Raw genomic sequence first — 22,425 nt, forward strand, 5'->3', positions numbered from 1 at the left:
AGCATAAGAAAATCTAACAAAACGTGCATCAGATATCTTTCAAACTTTTATACATTTATGTTTGTAATGGTTACAATCGCTGTTGTAGGCATTGATCTATGCGTCAAATCTCCTAACCTAGTCCAACATGGTAACAGTTGCTATCAAATATACCTGTTAACAATATCAAATTCTCGAAAATTTCTTTCATTCAGAACTTGTGATTTCAGCTGGTGAGTTTTTATGAGAGCATCTTGTTAATTGGAAACTATGGGTTTTGCTAGTGAGTTTTGATGAGAGCATCTTTCAGCTAGTGAGTTTTCATGAGAGCATCCAATATTACCTTTAAGAATGTGCACCTTGTTAATTGTCTTTGAACCCTCATACTCCTCATCTATTTATTTTTTCAAAAAGAAACTAGCAAATATTAGTGAATCAGCAAAACCCATTTCAGTAAAACTTTTGAATTTTGCAAACGAAGAACCTAAAGCCAGTTTCAAGCAGAAAAAACTTGTGTCATATGAAGAGCCTGCTCAAGCCGCTGAATTTGAATCCATTGTTCTGTAACAATGTCAGGCATTTGAAAGCAAAGAGAAAGAAGCCAATGGCAAAATGAACACCACAATAACAACATCACAGACTCATAGCCATAGACCATAGATGGATTGAGTACATCAGTGCATGACCTTTTGAGCCTGAGAGGCAACCATTTCGAGTCTATCCTCAGCATCTTGTGCTTTAGACTCTAAAACATGGAGATCGAAGTTGTACCTAAAAAGCATTGCGAAGCCTAATTCTCAAATCCAACAAACTCTTTCTGCTACTTTTTCATTGAATTGAAATTGCAAAAAGAAATTGAAAAAGATATGAACCTCTTCTTCTAGAGCGTTAAGCCTCTCATCAGTAGCCATTGAGTCTCCCTGTGACATTCAAATGCAAGCAAATATTATATATTTGCTTTCAATTTATCATATGCTTGAAATCTGAAGACTTGAAGCTGAAACGGGAAACAAACCTTAAGAGTGAACAAAACAGACTGCAAATGCTGGATATTATGCGCCATGTCGTCAACACTCTTCGATACGATCGATTTTCTCATTCAGATTTTGAACACTTTCTGCTAGAACTGATTCTGCACAACAAAATTAATAATAGCTAAGAAGAAAATCATGGGTAACAAATTGAAGAAATTTTTTTATAAAAAATAAAAAATAAAGCTTGAAGCCAATACCCCTAACAAATAAAGCATATATAAATGTGAGTGGAAAGTGTACAAATAGGAGTGTGAAAATCTTTACATGTTTTGCAGCATAACGCAGTTGAAAATAATCTAATGAAAACAGAAAGTGCAACAAGAGAGGATAGAAATGAACCTGCCCATTCCTGAGCATCTGTGAGATGAGTGACAGCATCGCGATTTGTTGCAATGAAAAGACATCCAGGGTTTTCACGCATAGAGTGTCCCATACCTTCCATCACATAAACATTGACTGCCACCAGAGAAGACTGCAATACATGTGACAAGTGCACTGCATATATAATAAGACCATAATGTTCATATGGTGTTGGCACTTGGTATAGTAACATGCATATTATCTTCCATTTAATACTTTGTAACACAATGTTTGCATATAAGCCTGACTTTGAGCACAAGTACAGTCCATATATATATATAGTGAACTGTGGCATCTCTTTTTCAATCCAAACCTTCAGACGTTAAAGTTTAAATATTAAACCGAAGCCCTAATAATTTCTGCGGTAAGAAGAATCTAAAACAGAAGGTACTTGAAGCAGCAGTGATTCTTCAAATTTTAATTACAAAGGAAAGTACAGTACTTTGCAACAAAAATAATTTGCAGTGTGTTCAACACACATGCATTGACATAAACAAGAATCACCAGAACTTACTGAATTTTGTAGTAGCTGAAATTTCGGTCAAATCCAACCACAACAGCTCCAACCTAGAAGACAACGAACACAGATCTAGCAATATTAAAAGTTGATGTTCTTTTTTCTTTTTTTAAGAAGAAGAAAGAAAGAAAGAACCTCACATGTGTATGGTCAGTATAAGGTTTCAAAAAGGAATGCAAAAGCTCTATTGAGAGAAAGTTCTACTTGTATTTCTATCAGTACAAACCCAATAATAAACAAAGTTCTATGAAGCAAGAAAAGACAGAAGTATACATTCTCATCATGTTCCATCAGAAATCCAGGCTTCAGATCTATCTTCTTCCCACCGTCTTCCTGTAAGAAAATGAAAGCATTTATAAAAAAAAACTTCTCAACATGTAACATAACAGGGGCATATTAATAAATAAAAAGAATTATAAACAACTTTAGCCCAGTCCATCCCTCAAACTACTAATTATAAACAACAGTAACTACCTAACTTTTCCTGATAGTTTAGGGCCATAGGCACACGAGCACACGGATGCATGCACACACAAAAAGATGATGTTTTCAAAAAATTATTGTTTGGTGGGGTGAGAGAAAACAATTAGATTTTCTGGAACAAACTGCATGGTCCCAGGAGAGGGGCATGCAGGGTATCCTCCTTTACTTCATCCACTACCTCAACATTCATACTAAATAATTACCAGGGGAACTTTCAGTTTCCAAATATTTACTTTTACATCCAAAGAAGATGTAGACCTCGTTATGTCTCTCGAGCAACAATTTGCTATTTAGAAGGATATGCACATATTATGGACAGAGTGCCTGAAGATCTTTTAAACTATAGGTAAAGCTTTTAAGCTTTATCCTAAATTTAAAATGAAACTGAAGATACAAATGCAAGGGAAATAATGACACCAAGTTTTGTGCAATGCTCTTGTTAGCCAAATGAATAACATGTCTTTTGATTTCACAGACTAGGATATAAAATAGAAAAAGTACAAGTAACAGCATCATGTACTGAAACTATATGATTTCGGACTCATACTTACTGGTCCACCAAGGTATTGATATCCAGCAAGATACCTTCCTCCCCAATCACATAAACCTATAAAAGGCTCAATCATCAGTCTATTATCATCTAAGTTCACGATTAACATGCACCAGTTAATTCATTTAGTGCTAATCATGAGGTACCAGATGCAAGGAAATCACAACAAAATAAAGTTCTTTAAGAATATGCAAAATTTGGAATCCCCATGGAGAAAACCACTAGCAAACACAATTTACCATGCCCGACAGGCTCAATTAGTATGTATCTATAACTGACAGACTTTTCTCGTCTTTAGACTCAACAATAAGTCGAAGTCGTCGCATAATGCAATATGGCTCAGATTTTCAATATCTACTTTTCCAGAGCCAAGTGTTTCAAGAGACACACAACCAAATTGATGGGTTCAACGGAGCAATGAACAACCTTTAAAAGGAGTCACAAAGGTGACAAAAACCAATTAATTCAACCATGGCGAGCTACCAATTAAATAAATACCAAATTGCTTCTAAACAGAATTGACATTATCAACCAACAAAAGACTCTAACTTTAACAAATCAAGAGAAAATAAGTAAAAACCAATCAGATATTATAAATCATAACCCATGTAAATTACTTTTTTGTTAAGAATACCAGCACCTACAAAAATCCTTCCTTGGTTACACTAGCCAATTTAACCCAAATGTCAAAATCAAGAACGATTAACATTATCCCGACAAAATAATCTCAAAATTATAGCAGAGCAGAATTAACATTACCATGATATAAGCAAAGGCTCAGTTTTTATAACCTCATTTAAACCAAATATCAAGATCAAATGCGATAAACATTACCATAATACACAAACTAAATTCACATTTCTGATAAATCAATAAAACCTAACCTAAGATCAAAATCAGCAGCATTACATTACCGCAACACGGGGAAAAAGTAAGAAAATTTGTGATCAAAATTATGCGAAATTAACATTTCAGACAACCAAAATAATTTTATAGAAACTAGAATAAGAAAATAAAAGAGCTGAAACTGTCATAATTAAAAATAAAATAAGCAGCAAGCCACCTGGTATCGATGTGAGGCAACATCATTGGAATTGTCAGAGTCGTTGTCGATGAACTCGTAATCCGCAACTCCAACTTCGTCGCTGTCCATAGCGGCGGCTTCGTCGTCGTCTCCGCCACTATTCGAATATATCGGCTATACTTTTTAAACAGTACGTGAGCGATCTTGTACACGTAGTCAAGTCAGGAAAAAAAAAATATAAAGAATAAATAAATAATATAGCCGGGCGGCTATACTATTTAAATATTTTAATATATTTAAACAGTATAGCTGCACGGCTATACTGTTTGAACAGTGATCTTGAGATAGAAAAGATGTTTTAAAGGTTAGCTCAACTCCTTTTCTTTTAATTACATAATCTGTTAGATAAATTAAATTTCTAATAACACTAGTATTCAAACTTAAGAAAAATATAGAGTTAATACCTTGGTCCACTGGCGGACCTGTGCAGGCGCAAGGAGGTGTACCTGCACCTTCGATCGTCGAAAAACTCCGTAGAAGCTGCTGAAGTTGCACATCTGCTCATGCACGGAAGGTGTTAGATGAAATGCGCAAGTGAAGCGCTGTTGTGATTTGTCCTCCACAAGGCACTTCTTCGAAATAAGAGATGATTCATTGAGTTGATATGTCATATCCCGAACGACTTCAGGGAAGTGGCTTTGACTTCAATCTACCAAAAAGTTTTTGTTTTTTTTTCTTTTTCTTTTCTTCCTTTTTTTTCGAGGGTGGGGGAAGAGGCGGGGTTCTACATAGATGGATAGGATATGATTTTATGTTTAGTTTGAACGAAGAGATTTTTTCTAGAACCAAAAAAAACAGGTCTTGCCTTGTTTATTATGGGATTGAACTCGAAAACTCCTTGAACAAAATGAAGACCTTGAGGATTGCATTGATTTTGTTCCAATTGTTGTCATGGCTTCCTTTAAATAAATAAAAATAGAAAAATTCATGGGTCTGCCGGTGCCTTTGTCCTTATTTAGAAAATTGAATTAAAAAATACATCCTCAATAGTCTTTGTTTCTCTTGGGTTGAAAGTAGAATCAGTGTTCTTCTAATTGAAGGCATCCTCAAAGAACACGTTACATCCCTCGGTCATTTTTGTAAAACTCAATAAATTGTAAACGTGCAATTTACAGCTCAAAGTCTTTACTTGAGGCTATAGGTATATAGCCTATATAGTTATTACACTTTGGATTGCAATGGAACTATATATACACAAGTATTAGTAGCTGTCTCTCATTGCCACAAGCTCACAACTGCTTATATTGAACAGATATGTTATTGATTCAAATCTGTAAATTGTTGCTACTGGGGTGTGGATGAAGGTGGGCTAGACATCAGAAGGGAATCTGCATGGCCGATAAAAAAATAAAACTATTGAGCTTACCATTGGGAAACAGAAGTCGAATCAATCTCATGAGGCATTTGCGACCCATCCAAACGTGTCAATTGTCTTTTTGTGAATAATCTACCTAAATATACTTATTATTAAGGGAACATAAATTTAAATCCTTAAAATTGAGGATGCAAATTTTAGTCAACTTTATTAATTTGAGTGAAACATTTATAGAAATAAATCTTACAGAATGTTGGATTTTGTGGTTAAAGTAGATGGAGGTTCACATATATAATGATCTTTTTTTTTTGAGATATTTAGTGATATACCCATTTCTAGCACTAATATTATAAATAAACCCTACACAATTGAATTCCTATAAACAAACCCAAAAAAAACCCAAAAAATGATAGCTAGCCTTATTGAATTTAATATTGATTATTAAATGACTTTGATGCCCTATTGAGTGCTTTGGGTATTTTTATGAGATTTTGGGGTTGGGCTTGTTTTAAGAAATTGATGGCAATTTTGTAATTTATAAGAAGTTAAAAGCTTTTTTGTTATGTTGTAAATGGGCTTTGGGTGTGTTTCTAAATTCCATTTTATATAGGGTATTTTTATAATTTGAGCCCCCATATTGGGTATAATAGTGAATCTCCCTTTTTTTTTATTGCATATAGACCAGTTTGGATTAAAGTCTTAGTTTGAAATTGCATCCTCTCCATCCTATGTCTTGTTTGATTGCATATAGACCAGTTTGGATTAATGTGAAAATGCCGCCTCTCTTTACCAAATTTGATTCAATTTTTCATTTTCCTAAATTTGAGTATGTTTTGTTGGTTCGACCTAAGTTTTGACGAAATTCGAAGTTTAACATAATGCAAGGTTACATAGAGTAAAATTTTGTCCCAAAAAATGAAGAAATTTTTTAGATCCTTAATACATCACCTGTCACATTGTGCAGTTCCATATATTTGAGATAAATACAATGCTAAAAAAAAATAAAAAAAAAAAATTTTTTTGGTGGAAAAGAAATAGGACCTCATTTGATTTACAGAAAGAATTTGATGGGAAATCATTTCTCATCTAATTTCACAAGAGATGGGAAATAGAAGATTCATTTTCCATTTTTATTTTCCATGTTTGGTAATGTTGGAAAAGTAACCATGAAATACCACGTTATTCATTTCCCATATTTTGGTTTGTGTAGGAATGTAAAACAAAGTTTTTTTAATTTTCCAGTTATATCCATATGAAATCAAATAATAATAATGCATTTAATGCTATATTGTAATTCTAAATTGTCATGAAAAGTGTGCATTTAATGATGGCTAGTTTTCCGAAACTTTCTTATGGGATGAGAAAATGAAACCCAAGGGGAAAGAAGGGTGAATGGTTATATTTCCCCCCTATCCATGTAACTGGCAACCATTTCTCAGATATATGAACTTACCAAACTTAGAAAAGCAATTGATTTCCCATTCCCAAATCTCATTTCTCATAAACTAAATGCAATCTAGAAGTAAATAAGTGAGCTTATTTCATGTACATATATATATATATATATAAAATAGTGGGCTTCTGGCCATCAATACCAAACATAAAAAAGAATTGGAATTCCAGCCCTCAATACCAAAAGGAAAAAAGAACTGGGCTTTGTAAGGCGAGTCCCAATACTGAATGGGCTTAACTAAAAAAAAAGAATAAAACCCGATCCGAATAGATCAATGAAAGAATCTTTGATCGTCTTAGACACAATAGATAAAACCTCATCCCCTTTCATTTTCATCATGTGATCAATCAAATATTTTTGGGTTTTTAGGTCTAATAGTACTCGAATTTTGACCCGATTCACATTTTTGGTCCCTTAATTTCCAAAATCGTTCATATGGTCTTTCAACTTCAATTTTGTTAGAACAAATGGTCATGCCGTTAATTTTGTTAAACTTTTTCTGTTAAATGCAAGGGCAAAATGGCATTTTTGTATTAAAACCAAAAAAAAAAAATCTCTCTCTTCCTCTCCCTCTATCCCAATTTCTTCCCCCACAGCCACCCTCCACCCAGCGCCCCTCTTTAATTTTTGTACAAAGGTCAAGGCAGACTAGCTGACTTCCCTGGGTTTTGGGTTGGAGGGGGGAAGGGGGAGGAGGAGGGGTTCGGGGTTCGTTGGGGGTTAAAGGCCAGTGGTTATGGGGGAAAAGAAAATCAAAGGGGAGAGGCTGCTGGGTGAATGGTGGATGTGGGTTGCCCTCTTTGCTCTCTCTTCCTCTCATTTGAATCTTGAGTATGCAGGTAAACTTCCTTGTTCCTGATAGAGGAAGAGGAGAAATCTAGGTTGGGGGGGAGAAGAAATCTGGGGAAGAAATCGGGAGAGAGAGAGAGAGAGAGAGAGATTTATTTTTAATACAAAAATACCATTTTACCCTTGCATTTAACAAAAAAAATAACAAAATTAATGACATGACCATTTATCCTAAAGAATCACGAAAACGATTTTAAAAATTAAAGAATAAAAATACGAATCAGTTCAGAGACCATTAGTCCTATAAACCCTGAGATTGCTTCTCTTCTCTAGCAAAGGCAGCAAAGTAGGGTGGGGGCTTGCTAATTAATTAACTATTTTTAATAAGATCCCCACTTGGCAGCTGGCGATTCGAAAAGAAACAAATCTGACCTAATAAAAAAGCAGGTACCTAATCTGGCAGCTGGCAATTCGTATGGTGGTCCTAACTCCCAAGCCGCAATGCCTAACATAGCCCTAGTGCTGTCGACGTCCCATTGGCTGAAACAATTAGGCTTCTGCATCCCACATATGAAACATGGCTAACACCAATTGCTCCACTCCACATAATCTCTCTCACAATTGGATCCGCTGTGTGGGTCCCGGTGTGCATGAGCCACGTCGGACATTTACGCTTATTTATAATTTAAAAAAATCGTCACGTCCCAATTAAACAACTTCTTTCAGTTCGAAAAAAATTAAACAAATTGTTTTTTGGTTGGATCCCATAAAACAACTTAAGGGCGGAGAAAATGACTTCGAAGCACCGTGAACTATAGCTTTATTTTTTTCAGTAAAGTCGTAGTCTTTGTGTGAAATGTTTTTCCAGAGAAGAAGAGCTGAGCCTGAGAGACTGCTTTCCTCTCGGGAAATAATTATGGGTATTTTTATGGGTATTTTTTTTTCTCTCTTTTTCTTATTTAGGATTTTGAAGTTTCTAAATGCAAAATGTATATTTGGAGGGTTTATATATATATATATATATATATATATATAATGGGAATATTTTTTAAATGTTTTCTTTCAGTTTGGATCGCCTAAGACGAATTGAGCTTGTTGTTTACCCAGGGTAACAATGACGGGTATTTTTTTTCTTTCGTTTCCCTATGTTTGGAAGATCTTTGTCTTTGAATTCGTGTTCACTTAGATTTCTTTTTTGTTCTTGTTCCAAAGTTTTCTGGGCTTTAAACTTTTCGATTTATTATTAGCTTATCAATCGATTGGGGGTTCTTGTTAGTGCTTCTTCTTTGGATTTAACTTTTTCTTCGATTTTATTGGTTATATAGCTTTTTATTTATTGCAAAACAAATTTTTTGTTGACCTTTAAACTGTTTATGGTGTTTCATGTTTAAGCTAAATAGTTGGCACTATCGTACATCGTACTTTATTTGACTAATTTTTTTTGTTAATTTTTTTTTTTTAAGTACAAACGATAGTCTAAACTAGAGAGAGGGGAATTTCTCACGCACACACAACTATGATGCGTAGAAATTCGAACTTGGGACCTCTTATCTGTAAGTCATTATCCTTTTTCACTTGACCCCGTTTGGCAATTTCTTATGTTAATTGAGGAGATAAAAAGAAAGTTCTATATTCAATGATAATAATTTGATGCAATGCAAGTACTATAATAGAAGTATAAATTGACAACAACAAAAAAGCAAGTGTATGAACTGTTTAATCAAACTTAAAAAAGGTCAATTCCAGTCTAAATTATCACAAGTGTGAATATCGTGGCAGCAACATCAAAGAGGTTTTGAAGTTGAGATTCGGAGGAAATTAGTGAAGCAGAAGAGAAACCAAATGGAGAAAGCTTGTGAGTTGTGCTTGGAGCTAAGGCCAGTTGTATACTGCAAAGCTGATTCAGCACATCTGTGCCTTCCCTGCGATGCAAAGGTTCATTCTGCTAACCCAATTGTTGGCTGCCATCACCGAACCATTCTATGTGATTTGTGCAAATACCGGTCCGTGGATATCGAGTTTTTGGATCACCTGATGTTTATGTGCCGTGTATGTGACGCGAGCCTGCACAGGAAGTGCTCTCCCCATGGCCAGCATCGGAAACGGACGTAGGCCAGCAGTTTCACAGGTTGCCCATCTGCCAAGGACTTTGCAGCATTTTGGGGTTTCAAATTGGATGAATCCGATGGAGTGGGATCAAACAGTCAAAGATTTAAGAAGGTCGAGATCAGAAGGGAAAAAAAAAGCAGAAAAATACTTGAATAATTGTAATTACACTGATTAAAAGTGTGTGCATGATCATATCTTCTTATAAGTTATAAGAGATGTGTATTATACATATATCTTGCAGATATCTCGTGGTGATGGTCATGGAGGTCACTATCAGAAAAGAAGTACTGGCAATAGTTTTATTCTGGACCAGATTCTTGACTTGAAAAGGCTTCAGCTGAGTCAAGATCAACCAAATCAAGAGAAATCTTCTTCAGTGCATGAACATCAAAACCCTTCAAGGAGTTTGGAACATAGTCTTGATCATCATCGTTTACAACATTCCCAGGATGATCTCGGCCGTACTGGATCTCAGCAATGGGACAGCTGTCTACCTGTTCAGGGTCTGATGGTCAAATTTGATCCTTTGCCCCTTCCATTTCCTGAACAGCTGGAGCAATATTTTCCATCATCTTCAAGCACTGCAGGATTTATCAGCAAGATGTGTCATACTCCTTCATGGAGAAGAAGGGCCATGCAAGAACAGCCAAGGTGTGTGAATAATGATTTCCATTTTCTTGGTTCTTTTCTTTCTTGATTAAGAAACAAGTTATTGTGGTTGTTATTTTATCACCATGACACTGACTTTTGGTTCCATTTTTCAACAGAGATAAACTTACGAAGGCAATCTCAGCAGTTCTTGAAAGTGCTACATAGAGCTCCAGCAAGTTTGTCATTATTTTAATCATGAGTGTTTTATTATTATTATTATTCTTTTATACTATACTATTATGTTTCGTGTACATAACCTCACAGGTAAACAATGTTATCTACCTGTGTTAATTATACATAAATAAACAATGTTTTCTTCTTAATGTAATTTTATTTTGCTATTTGTGTATCCCCGTTTTGACCTGCTGCTGGCTTATCCTATTAGGGTAACAATGTTAGGGTGATATATGCCGTTGATCAGATCTCGTGGTCAACAAATTCAACGGCCTCCATTAGATTTAGCCATCCACATGATATTCACAGGCCCAAATGAAAATCCAGCTGGCAAGAGCTGCGCGGAACAAGCGAAACATGGCCAACTGTCATGAAAATGAAAGAGAAACTATAAAGCAGTTTGTTTAAAAGGAAGCTTAATTATATTGAGCGACTTGACAGCAATGCAATAAGAAAATGTTTGCTAGAGCAGTGGCACTGCTACTGGAAGGGAATGTGGGATCTTATTATGACTCACCAAACATCTGATACTAGATTTTGATGGGAGAGCTATCAGGCAAGCAGGTAGTTAAAGCTGTGATCAAGAAGCAACCTCCTCCCTAAATAAAATCATGATGCCTTTCTCATCTTAATGCTACTACATCTCGTAATCTGTCTATGTCATAACCAAAGCTGAATATTGAAGAGCGCTACCCCAAAAAGGGAAAATAAAACCAAGATCACTTTACGGTGTGATCGTCAAATTGTCACATAGTGTTATTAATTAATTAATATTATGATAATTATATTTATTTATTAACTATACATTAATTTTATGAAATATCAATCATTCATCTCATATTATAACTCTTGAATTAATAACACTACGTGACACTTACCCAACAATTTCTCTTCTTGCTCACTTCCTCTCGTTAAGCTTCCAAAACAAGCAATTACAATATGATATTGTGCCTCTCTAGCTAACCGCAAGCAGATCATGTTTGACAGCATGCATAAGCTGTCTCACCTCCTAACATCTTTAATTTCCTAATAAAGGGATAAATATGTAGAGCCATTAAGATTGAGTAACTTGGAACTCTCTTGCACAATGATTTTGATATGATTAGAGATAACAATTTCTTAAAGTAATTGTTTAAAAGGAGATTAGCACTAATATTAATTCAGTTTCTGACCCCTACAAAGATTATTGAACAACTTATCAAACCAGATTGAGCATATCATATGACCCACTGAAAGTGAAAACCATGGCTTACATAGAAATAGACATTGGTCACACAACGTGATTGTGCCTAATGGTAAAAATATAAATGTGAGGGTAATTCAGTCATTTACAGTGGATGTTTGGGATTTGTAACATTTATTGCGGGTGTACGACTGCGCACTGTGCATATGTGCCATGACTACGGACTTGATATTTGTAACTTCGTGTGTGAACACACAGAGTAAAATTATCCCCTGCGGGTGCATGTATCTTTAACATCATAATGCCCCCCCACATCTGGTGAGTTAGAATGTTTAAGGGCCGCTTGATCAACTGCATCACAATCCAAAGGCTCAAATTAGCTGACGAAACAACTTCCTGCTTCTCAGTCTTAACTGAATCGATTCCTCAAATGACGAAAAGCCCCTACATAATTCAAAGAAGCTGGGATGAGAGTGAGGGCAGATCAAGTAAAAAATATGTAGCTACCTTGATCGTAAAGCTGATATGGCATTCGGTTAGCACTGTCTTCAAAACAGTTTTGGATTCGTTTTGCTCCTTCCCTTTCCCTCCAAATGCCTCCACCCATATCCCTACGCTTATAAAACAAGCCCTGTACCGGAGCACCTCCATTCGTCACTCTTTTCACTCGAACCGATCGGAGGATCGAGAGCCTCCTCTGTTGCTTCTGAAGGTAAACCATTACTGTTCCTCTGTTCCTCTCTCTCTCTCTCTCTCTCTCTCTCTCTCTCTCTCTCTCTCTCTCTGTTTAACTATTTCTATAAATTACGATCCATCCAAACAGCTTTTGTAGTCTCTGCTTTAATTCTTTGTTCGATTTCTCATCAATTTGTTTGATATATCTTTTTGTTTTCCTTCAAAATTATTGAAATCTGGATCTTCTTCTTTAGCTTAATTAGCTTGTTTCGGAGATTTAGAGCAGTACTCTGTAACATTCCAGAGTATCAAACGGAAGCTTCCAGATATTTTCTTGATTATAAAGCGAGATAGATTTCTTTTTTTTTTTACTAATTGAAATTGACGTTGTTTGTATTGTCTCTGTAATTCATTTACAGCAAAACTTCAACCGCCGAAATGCACAACGACACCGCCTCCTCCACCGCCAATGGCGGCCTCGCCACCTCATTGCCGTTCAAATCGCAGCCTCGCTCAGACGACGCCGTGTTCTCTTCCCTCTATTCCGCCATCTTCGATCGCAAGCCGTCCCTCGCTCGATACAACGAATCGGAGCCCGACGCGTCCTCAAATCACCCCCACCGCCAACTCTACCACTCTCTCCTTGTCCAAGACCACCAGGAGATGGTCAACCGCCATAGCCGCACCCTCAAGCAACTCCACGAAGCCTCCGAGGAAGCCGACGCTCTCCGCCGCGAGAACATTCATCTCCGCGCCCTCAATCTCGAGCTCAACAAGCATCTCAGTCTCCTTATCCACTCCTCCGTCCAGAAACAGTTCGTTTCCCCCGGTTCTGTGGAGACAACACCGTTTGGGATCGTAAATAGGCTTCACGGCATGAGTATTGATGACAAACGAGCAGAGGAGGATGAGTCCGACGAGAGCCCTACCAGCGTGATCGAGAGCGAAGGCGCCGACGCCGAGAATATTGATGTGGAGAGGTTTACGCTGCCTAAGAGCATATCTGTGAGGTCTAATGGATACGTGAAGGTTGCTCAGCCCGGTACTAGCACTGCCGCTGGGACTCGGGCCGCGACTCGGCCTCGCACCGCCAATACATTCAACGCTTCAGTAAGTCGTTTCCGATTTACTCTACTATTGAATTTTCTTTTATTTAATTCACAAAAAAGATCATTCTTGATTTGTAGTCTAATTGCTATGCGATTTTTATTTTACTTCGTCTGTTTGTGTGGCTCACTACTAAGAAACGTAGCGATTGATTTTTAATTTTTTATTGCGGTAATTAGAGTGCTACTGTCAGGGTTAACGAATTAGATTGAGAAGTGGAATTGCTTGAAAATGTTCACCAATGGAGGATGAGATCCATCGAGTACTAGAAAGAACTTGCTTGATCTCATCTCACGTGTTTCTTAAACTTGATGTAGTGCAAAATAATGCAGTATCTGTTCATATTTCAATAAAACCAGTTTTTCCTTTGCTGCATTTTTGCTTCAATTTTATTTTTTGCCGTGGAAATCTTATTTGGGACCCTAGGATTAAGGCTGCAATTTCTTTTATTGTTTCACATTGGGATGATGTAAAGAGCCCAAACACCCAGTTTTGATTCATTTCACGGTCTACGTCAATAATCCATACGCACACTGCACCTGACAACGCGTAAGAGAGTCATTTGTTATAGACAATGCATAATGCATTTAGTACATTGACACAGTAGAGATTATATGATTCTTTCTTTACAATTCTTGAAATATTACTCAAATGTACGTACTGTCCCAATTAATGTTTTTTGTGCACTGATGGTGGGGGGCACTGATCACGTTGATGCAGCAAAAGGTGTACGTTCCTGCTGGAGGGATGAAGAAGCAGGAGCCACTTGAATTGGAGGTGTACAACCAAGGCATGTTCAAGACTGAACTCTGCAACAAATGGCAGGAGGTCGGTGAATGCCCTTACGGAGAACACTGCCAATTTGCACATGGGATTGAGGAGCTCCGCCCAGTGATTCGACACCCACGCTACAAGACGGAGGTCTGCAGGATGGTCCTTGCTGGTGTTGCCTGCCCATATGGTCACCGATGTCACTTCCGCCACGCCCTCACTGAGAATGAGAAGTTCATGGGTCCAAATAAGCCCAGGGCAATGAAGCTGGCCAGGTAAAATATCAGATTTCATAAATATGATGGCGACAGAAGAGTAATAAGATCGCAACTGAGGTTTGAGTAAACAGGAGAGCCAAGTGTTTATATTACATATGCCTCCAATGGGAACCGTATATAACACCAATTATATGGTAAGTATAAAACAAGGACATGCATAACATAACAATAATTAGTGTCATCTATGCTCTGCGGTGAAAGTGATCAGGAAAGTGTGCAAGGCTTCGTTGCCCGGATGGTGGACAAAAATGAGGAGGTTTATTGAGAGATGTGAGCTCTTGTTTCATTTTGTATCTGTTGTTTTGGGGTTCCATTAAATATGACTTTTGAAGCATCATATATACATACATTAGGAATTTGGTGATGTCAAACCGAGCAACCGAAGAGACTCTCTTTACCATGTTGTTGTTTGGTAATGATTGGACTCGTATCATTCAAAATGCTATTCCTCTCACTCAACTAATTTTCCTCATATATTTCTTTAAATTTCCCTTGGATTGAATGATTGTCCATAATTGCCCATTTTCTTTATAGTTCCTTTGTTTGTGCTGCCGTATTGGGGCAGGGCCAAATGCTGAACTTGTTAATTAATGCTCTTCTTTTATTTGTTCTTTATTCGTTTTTTCTTATTATTATTACTTCTTTTTTCTTTATAAAATTTCGAATTATTATTTTAATTTGGTATCGAGATTCACTTCCAAATTATAATCGTGTGTTTACCAATCAAGAATTGAATTCCACCTATGGAAGATTCTTGCGTTTAATTCACATCAAAGAATTGAAAAGTAAGTGGGGCCCATACAAAATTAGGAATTAAATTCCTGATTTTGAAGGAGTTCAATTCTTGGGTGAGATGTGGCATTCTAATTCATAGAGAACTAACTCATTAGGAATTCATCTTTTTTACCTATTATATCCTCACACAATTTTAAATTTTTAAAATTTATCGTACACTTTAACCTAACAATGAAGACATTTTAGTAATTAGTACTACTCCTACCCAAAATCCATATGGTTTAGTAAATAATTTTAATAGGAATTCAGAATCTAATTCTCCTCAATCCAACTCATTCTTAATTCAATTCCTACTAATTTAATTACAAATTAATAAACATGCCATAAATGAATTTTGCGGGAAAAACAGAAACCCATTCATCTTAGGCTATCTGCCCAAGTGAAGATGGAGAAAATTTTAGGCGCAGTAATATTAAGAAAGGGCTTCCAATTAGTACTACTCCTACCCAAAATCCATATGATTTAGTAAACAACTTTAATAGGAATCCAAAATCTAACTCTCATCAATTCATATGGTTTAGTAAATAATTTTAATAGGAATTCAAAATCTAATTCTCCTCAATCCAACTCATTCTTAATTCAATTCCTACTAATTTAATTACAAATTAATAAACATGCCATAAATGAATTTTGCGGGAAAAACAGAAACCCATTCATCTTAGGCTATCTGCCCAAATGAAGATGGAGAAAATTTTAGGCGCAGTAATATTAAGAAAGGGCTTCCGATTAGTCTAGCCCAACCACTGATCTAAGACGAGAGGAGGGAAGAATTTTAGGCCCACTAATCCTAGCAAATTGTTATTATTTCTTACCTGAAACGAACTATGCTATTTTTCAGGAATTTTCTTTTTCTTTTTTGATGAATCTCAGGAAAAGAATTTAACTCGTACGAAAATATTAAACCAAACTTGGATTAGAAATCCGATCAAAGAAATAAACTTTAGTGTTGCAGAAGTAAAAGATATTAGAGATTTAAAAAAAATTGGGGGTGGTGTTGGGCTAGTGAGTTGGGGTTGTGGACTACACTTGACCCAAGTTTTGTTCATTCTACAACAAATGAACCAGTCCAAATTACAACACTAGTAGAAAATGGGATCGAGGTAGGGCTACGTGGCAAGCCATCGTGTATATTTAAAATAGGGTTGCTGCTGTTACGAAGAAGCGAAGCGACGCTATTGGAAAGAGAGAAAAAGAAAATAAAAGAAGAGGCTAGATGAGAGAAGGGGGAAAGGGAGAAAGAGGTTGAGGAAGTTTTGGGATTGGGTGGGTTTGGTAAGAAAACTTGATCATATATCTGAATGAACTCGTTTCCTACCGATTCCACCCATTCCGATGATTTCCTCGGTCTCCTCCTTTTCCCCTTTGCTGTCCTGTCCAACCCTTTTCCCGACTATTCTCTGTGCAATCAGATGCTGCTGGTAAGTTGGTAAGATCGCTTGGTCTCTCATATTAATTTTCCTTTTTTCTTAATCTAAAATAAATCATATTTCTGTTAAGTTTACGTTATTGTAGGACGAAACTGAATTGAGCTAAAAAAAAACAGAGTGTAAAGAAGTGTGAATCAGATTCATATTTCTCTTTCCTTTGATTGATTTATTATGACGCGTAATTATAGTTGTTCTTGATGTGATATCAATTGTATATTCGTAACTGAAACATACAAGACTGGTTCGCTTCGCTGCCTGGCCAGTGGCCAGCCCAAGTTTATTGGTTTTAATTACCCCTTGATTATGTAATTTAATTCTGTAAGTTCTATTTCCCATATATATATAAAAGAAAATAGCCTTCTTTCATAAGCAGTTTATTATTTCCTTTGCGTAAGAGGACAGAAAAAACTGGATAAGTGTGAGGCCGTTTTCATTATCATGCAACAGAAAAGATGGCTCCCAAACTTTTCAAATTAAGAAATAAATAATGCTCAACTTCTGATATAACTCAACTTAAGATTTATCTAGTGCGATGCCATTGCCAGCTAAATACATGAGATGTGGGCAGCAAGATATTGGCCTGCCCTGCAATGGGAACTGCCCTTGGCTCTACCTCCACCAAAGACGTGGCATGCCAATTGTTGAGTTTCCATCACTTGTATTATAAGCTCAACCTGAGTTCAGTTCCTCGAATTCGAGGGCATTCGGAATTTCTTTTCTCCAAAAGAAGATGATTGGGTTTTTCAGCTGCGATTGAACGCTCGCAAATGGTATTGCTACATTAATAGTGCTATCAATGTGCCAACTTTTCCCAAATACGTGTGTGTTATATAATTTTTTTTCTTTTCCCTGAATCTAACAATTCTTCGGTAGGCTCTTTCCGGGGCTTTCGTCTTTTGGGTTTTCATTGGGCCGATTGTTGGGCTTTCATTTTCGATTGTAAAATGTATTCTCCATTTACCAAGAACCTTCTCCATTACCGTCTGACCAAAACAAAAAACAAAAAACAAGTCCCCAAAAATGCCTTGCTGATATTTACCTTTTTAACCCCTGAAAAACACATAAGTCTCCTCACTGGTTTCTTCTAGAGTTTTAGTCTCAGAAATATATATATATGGGAGAGGGAAAGTGACTTTACTCATAACTACTACTACTCAAATACATAGACAAGGAGATCAAAAGCAGGCAGCAAGAGGAAATGGAAATTTTTGGGTGAGAGGTTGCCGGAAAGAATACATAATATTCATACAAGTTTTGATATTAAACTCTTTCCGAAACCTCCCATTCCAATGATTTCCAGCTATTCCTTTCTCTTCTCCAACCTAACCCAACACAAGACAAATAGAGTTTGGTAAGCCTTATTTGGTTGTCTCTGTTTCTTGAATTGTTTTGATTTCGTGAACTCATCCTACTTGGATCTTCACTTCCCATGTTCTTTTTTCCTTTTCTAAGATTAGTTTTGTGATGAAATATATGGTCACTCTCACTTCCCATCCCAACAGACACTGCGTGATTCTGGAATTAGTAAATACAAATACATGAAGGGCTCACGGTCACGGATCACTACACGCTCCTCTTGTTTTTTTATGGAGTTGTCAAATCACCAATCACGCTCCACTTGTTTTCTTTTACTTTTTCTTTATTATAATAAATAATTTAAAGACTTAACTTTTCTTTTTCTTATTATGGAGCCAGTGCCTTTATTCTATTCCACCAACCAGTCCACGCCACCGATACTTAAAGGCTGAACCCCTCCCCTCCAAAATAATTTGTTCAATTCACATCAATGGAATGGTTCCTTTCAGTTCCAGATGAAAAGAGAGACAGAGACAGAGACAGAGAGAGAAGAGGGAAAGGGAGAAGAGCTTGAGGAAGTTTTTGGCCATGGGAGGTTTGGCAAGAAATATTTATTATATATTCTACTACTTCAGGTTCTGTTTGAAGTATGTATGTATAAGTAGTTCTTGCCTATTCCTCCCATGCCAATGATTTCCTAATTGGGTTCATCTCTTTCCCTTGCTTTTCTTATATCTGGACAATCGTTTATTTTGTGAAGGAAGTCACATGGGGATGGAGCTCAATTTTTATCAATTTGTTAAACTCATTTGGGCTGGCTTTTTACAAATTCCACCACTGATCACGTTTATCAACAAACTAATAAGCTGCTTCTATACAAATCACCAAATATAATGAGATACCATTTAACCTAAAAATCAACTCCCACATTGAATTGAAAGGCAAAAGATAGAGGAAAATATAATTTAAGGACTAAAATATTGATAATATGGATGAAATATCAAGAATGTTATTGTTTTTTCGGATATAGGATATTTTGGAACATATTCCTTTGAGGTTTCTCATGTTTTTACAAAACCCTTTCAGTCTTTTTAATTACACAAACACCCTTTGATGTTTTAGTTTGTTTTCACTCCTAAAAATTAATAAAAATGAATTTTGTTAAAATAATTTAAAACTTCAAGAATGTGTTATTGTAATTTCTAAAATCTGAAGGAGTATTTTGAAAAAGTAGAAAACTTCAAGAAGTGTTAGTGTAAATAATTTAAATTGGAACATTATAAGAAGAATAATATTAGTCTTATCATATTTTTTATACTATAGTTTTATATTACATGATGTGGCAATTGATATGTACATATCACATAATGTAAAATATTAATTTTTATTTTTCTATTTTTATTTATTTAATTGATGTGGCATATGATATAGATATGCCATATCATATGGTATGAAAATATGGAATAATAATATGGTAAGTGTAGCATTATTCTTATAAGAACTCTATGTGGTATTAAGTCATTTATATATTTTACTATGCAATATATAAAATATAAAATATTATAATAAATTATAATAAATAAATAATTATAGTATATTTAATATTCTTTCATTAATTTTTACATATTTTGTTTGTTAACTTATTATATTATCAGTTTAAATCAATTAAATTCTACATGCATTTTCTTCTAATTTTTTCGTACAATTTTCATATTCATACCTACCGTGGTCCGTGATTGATTCCTTTCTGACATGTCTGTATTAAATTTCCAATATTTGGGTCGGAAACAGAGTAGTTGAGTGTACAAACATAATAATGACATTGCTTTTTGAGAAGGAAAAACGAATCCCCCAAACCACAAGCAAGCATTGGGTTCCAGTCGAGGACGAAATCTGTGGGGTCAAGTCCGTCTGAATGCTCTGCTCTGTTCAGAAACTTTTTATTATTGTTCTTTTGAGGAGAAGAAAAATAATAAATCAATATTCATTTATTTATATTTTACGAGTGATGCAGAACGCGTGTTTGATAAGTTTACGCGTATTGGGATAAGTTTTTGAAAAATATCAAACGGCAAAGAAGGGTGCTTTGACTGTCCCATCATCCCCATAAAACCCAAAGCCATTTTAAGTTTGAAGCAGATGATGGAACTGGAAAACAGGGGTGGGAAAGGCATAGTAGGGTTTAGGAAGTTTTTGGAATGAGCGTGTTGGAAAAGAAAAGACTCAACAACCCATGTTTCTTTGCCAACCCCGCCCATTCCAAATATTTTCTAAGCCTACTGCCTTTCCCTTTCTCTCTTGTTTTTTCACTAGAGAGAGAGAGAGAGAGAGAGAGTGAAATGAAAAGAGAAGAAGGGAAGAAGGGGGAAAGGCAGTTGCAGTAGGAAGTTAGGGGAATGGGAGGATTGGGAAAAACATGCACCCCAAGTGTTTGTGAATATTATTACACAAGGAACACAAAAAAGGACTTCTTCCCAAACCTCCCATTCCTATTATTTCCTACAGTTGCTCTCTTTCCCTACCTTTTCCCACTTTGATGCGTCATTGTTCTCTGTGAGATTGACTTATTACAACTGAAATACTGATTTGTCTTCTTTTCTGTGTTTTAAAACTATGTTCTGATGTTCATGTTCCGATCTTTAGGTGGCTTGGGTGATTCATTAGTGTTGTTCTCCATTTTCTTTGCCCTTTTGCTCGTTTTATGGGCTGGTACTATAGCTAGCAATAACTTATCTTGAAGATGTATTTTGTAATTTGCGTTGTTTTTGTTTTGAAAATTATAAATTTTGTAACTTTTATTTGCATTGCAGATCCTTCAAATAAATACCGAAGCGTCGATGGATACCCAGGCCGATGTTTTATGAATTATACAAGTCACAAGTCAAGTGAGCTTAGCTCTGCCGATGGTGATAGAGAGCGAGGCAATAGCGCAGAAAATAATGGGGTTTAAGGCTTTTAATGCCATAGGTTCAAACGTAAATCTGAGATATATTGTTAACAACAATCAGTGAGAAATGTCTTTGCAGCTCAGAATCAGAAGAATCATCTCTGAATACTTTACTAGGGTTTTTTTTTTGCACTTCCATCAGTTTTCGTTAGTATTTTAAAGTTTGTGATTTCTTATCCCACTCTTAGCGGCGATTTCTTATCCAAAGGCTGATCTCGACTCTGCATCACCCTTCACCATATTAATGAACCGACCAAATACCCATTGGTGGTGGTGGTCAATATGGAGAGAGATCAAAACTATTTTTCTTTCTCTGGTTAAGGGATTACGCAGTCCAAAGATGGCCTAATAGAAAATTTTTCATTGGTTTAACTTTTGGTCCAATCAAAAATAAAAGTTAAAATGATAATTTTTTATTTATAAATATTAATCATCTTCTGAGTAAAGAAGCTTTAAAAATTAGGTAAGGTATGGTACACCAGTTTGGCTTGGCATAAAGGGTTAGAAAAGGAAATTCAAACTAGCTTTGTTTGGAACAAAATTTATTTTTGGTAAGGGTTCTTAATTGCTGTGGATTGGTTTTGGAAGACGCGTGGAAGGGGAGCTAGGATTTCCATCTCCGATATATAGGCAAAACTGTAGTAACCTCAGATAATATTCGACTTTACTTTTCGTTCTCGTGTTGCGAAACTTATTTGTTATTATCATCCGTCAATTAGATCTCGTGTTGCGTTATTGGTTTTTTTGTCAACTCATTGTATTATTGGTTTTTCTGTCAACTCATGTTGTATTATTGTTCTTTTAGTTAAATGAATTAAATTTTTTTGTCAAAATGAAATTCAAATGGGGAAATTCTTATAAAATATTTATTAGATAAATGAACTCATTGAAAAACAAAAACCCAATTTCCCCATTTGAGCCTGTGGGAAAGGAGGGGTGGGTGATTGGGGAAGTTGATTTTTGAAGAGGATAAGGAGCTCCTGAGCCACCCAAAGTTGAGCTACACCTCATTGGTTGGAGGCAAAGAAAACCATGCTGATGCATTTTACTATATCCACATAAAATCCAGCATGGTTTGAAGGGGAAGTAGTTTACATACTAGAGGAGACTTGGAATTTGTCACCAGAAGGTGCTGGATTCTTTGACCCATCTGGCATGGTTTGGATTGGTGAGGTAAATGGATGGGCAAATTTCGGGGGAAGAGGATGGCATGCGGTTGGGTTTGGGTAAAACGAGGTGGTTGCTAGGTAAAAGTCTTATTTACACATAAAATATCTATCATGTGTTTGATATGTGAGTTTTGACGGAAAAACGACAAAAATAAAAGGACTAGTGATGTAACAGAAAGAACTAAAGATGCAAAGCAAGATCTAATTGAAGTACCACTATAACAATTTTGATGAGAGACGAAAACTAAAATCGAGTCTTAGTCGAGAGACTGTTGCTAT

General features: G+C 36.0%; 1 protein-coding gene, 3 long non-coding RNA genes and 1 pseudogene across 7 annotated transcripts; 4 read left to right on the forward strand and 1 right to left on the reverse strand.

Annotated features, from left to right (window-relative positions):
• Positions 1-473: 473 nt before the first annotated feature.
• LOC117625247 lies at positions 474-4,139 on the reverse strand. Of its 4 annotated transcripts, none has more exons than XR_004585422.1 (8): positions 3,987-4,139; positions 2,925-2,980; positions 2,164-2,223; positions 1,888-1,940; positions 1,353-1,508; positions 995-1,111; positions 852-899; positions 474-750 (listed from the first exon to the last, which is right to left on the reverse strand). It is a non-coding gene; the product is annotated as an uncharacterized LOC117625247 (long non-coding RNA). The 4 variants fall into 4 exon arrangements; XR_004585423.1 differs by having other exon boundaries at positions 474-769; XR_004585421.1 differs by having other exon boundaries at positions 474-899; positions 2,921-2,980.
• Positions 4,140-8,291: 4,152 nt separating this feature from the next.
• On the forward strand, positions 8,292-10,647 carry LOC117616764 (annotated as a pseudogene).
• Positions 10,648-12,255: 1,608 nt separating this feature from the next.
• Positions 12,256-14,966, forward strand: LOC117615100 (zinc finger CCCH domain-containing protein 15). Its single transcript, XM_034344103.1, has 3 exons — positions 12,256-12,393; positions 12,776-13,466; positions 14,184-14,966. The coding sequence occupies exons 2-3, from the start codon at positions 12,795-12,797 to the stop codon at positions 14,511-14,513; spliced, it is 1,002 nt and encodes a 333-aa protein (XP_034199994.1). The 5' UTR covers positions 12,256-12,393; positions 12,776-12,794; the 3' UTR covers positions 14,514-14,966.
• A 1,497-nt stretch (positions 14,967-16,463) lies between these two features.
• On the forward strand, positions 16,464-18,853 carry LOC117634733. The gene is made up of 3 exons (XR_004586822.1): positions 16,464-16,733; positions 17,280-18,085; positions 18,430-18,853. It is a non-coding gene; the product is annotated as an uncharacterized LOC117634733 (long non-coding RNA).
• Positions 18,854-20,084: 1,231 nt separating this feature from the next.
• Positions 20,085-21,349, forward strand: LOC117634729. Its single transcript, XR_004586821.1, has 2 exons — positions 20,085-20,739; positions 20,841-21,349. It is a non-coding gene; the product is annotated as an uncharacterized LOC117634729 (long non-coding RNA).
• The last annotated feature ends 1,076 nt before the right edge of the window (positions 21,350-22,425 follow it).

The sequence above is a fragment of the Prunus dulcis genome, chromosome 1 (assembly GCF_902201215.1).
Source record: "Prunus dulcis chromosome 1, ALMONDv2, whole genome shotgun sequence".
Lineage (NCBI taxonomy): Eukaryota > Viridiplantae > Streptophyta > Magnoliopsida > Rosales > Rosaceae > Prunus > Prunus dulcis.

Excerpts from the sequence above, each read along its gene's own strand:
- LOC117615100 (XM_034344103.1), top strand. The coding sequence starts at position 12,795 with ATGCACAACGACACCGCCTCCTCCACCGCCAATGGCGGCCTCGCCACC. Across the intron at positions 13,467-14,183 it reads CCAATACATTCAACGCTTCA|CAAAAGGTGTACGTTCCTGC; the intron begins GTAAGTCGTTTC and ends ACGTTGATGCAG.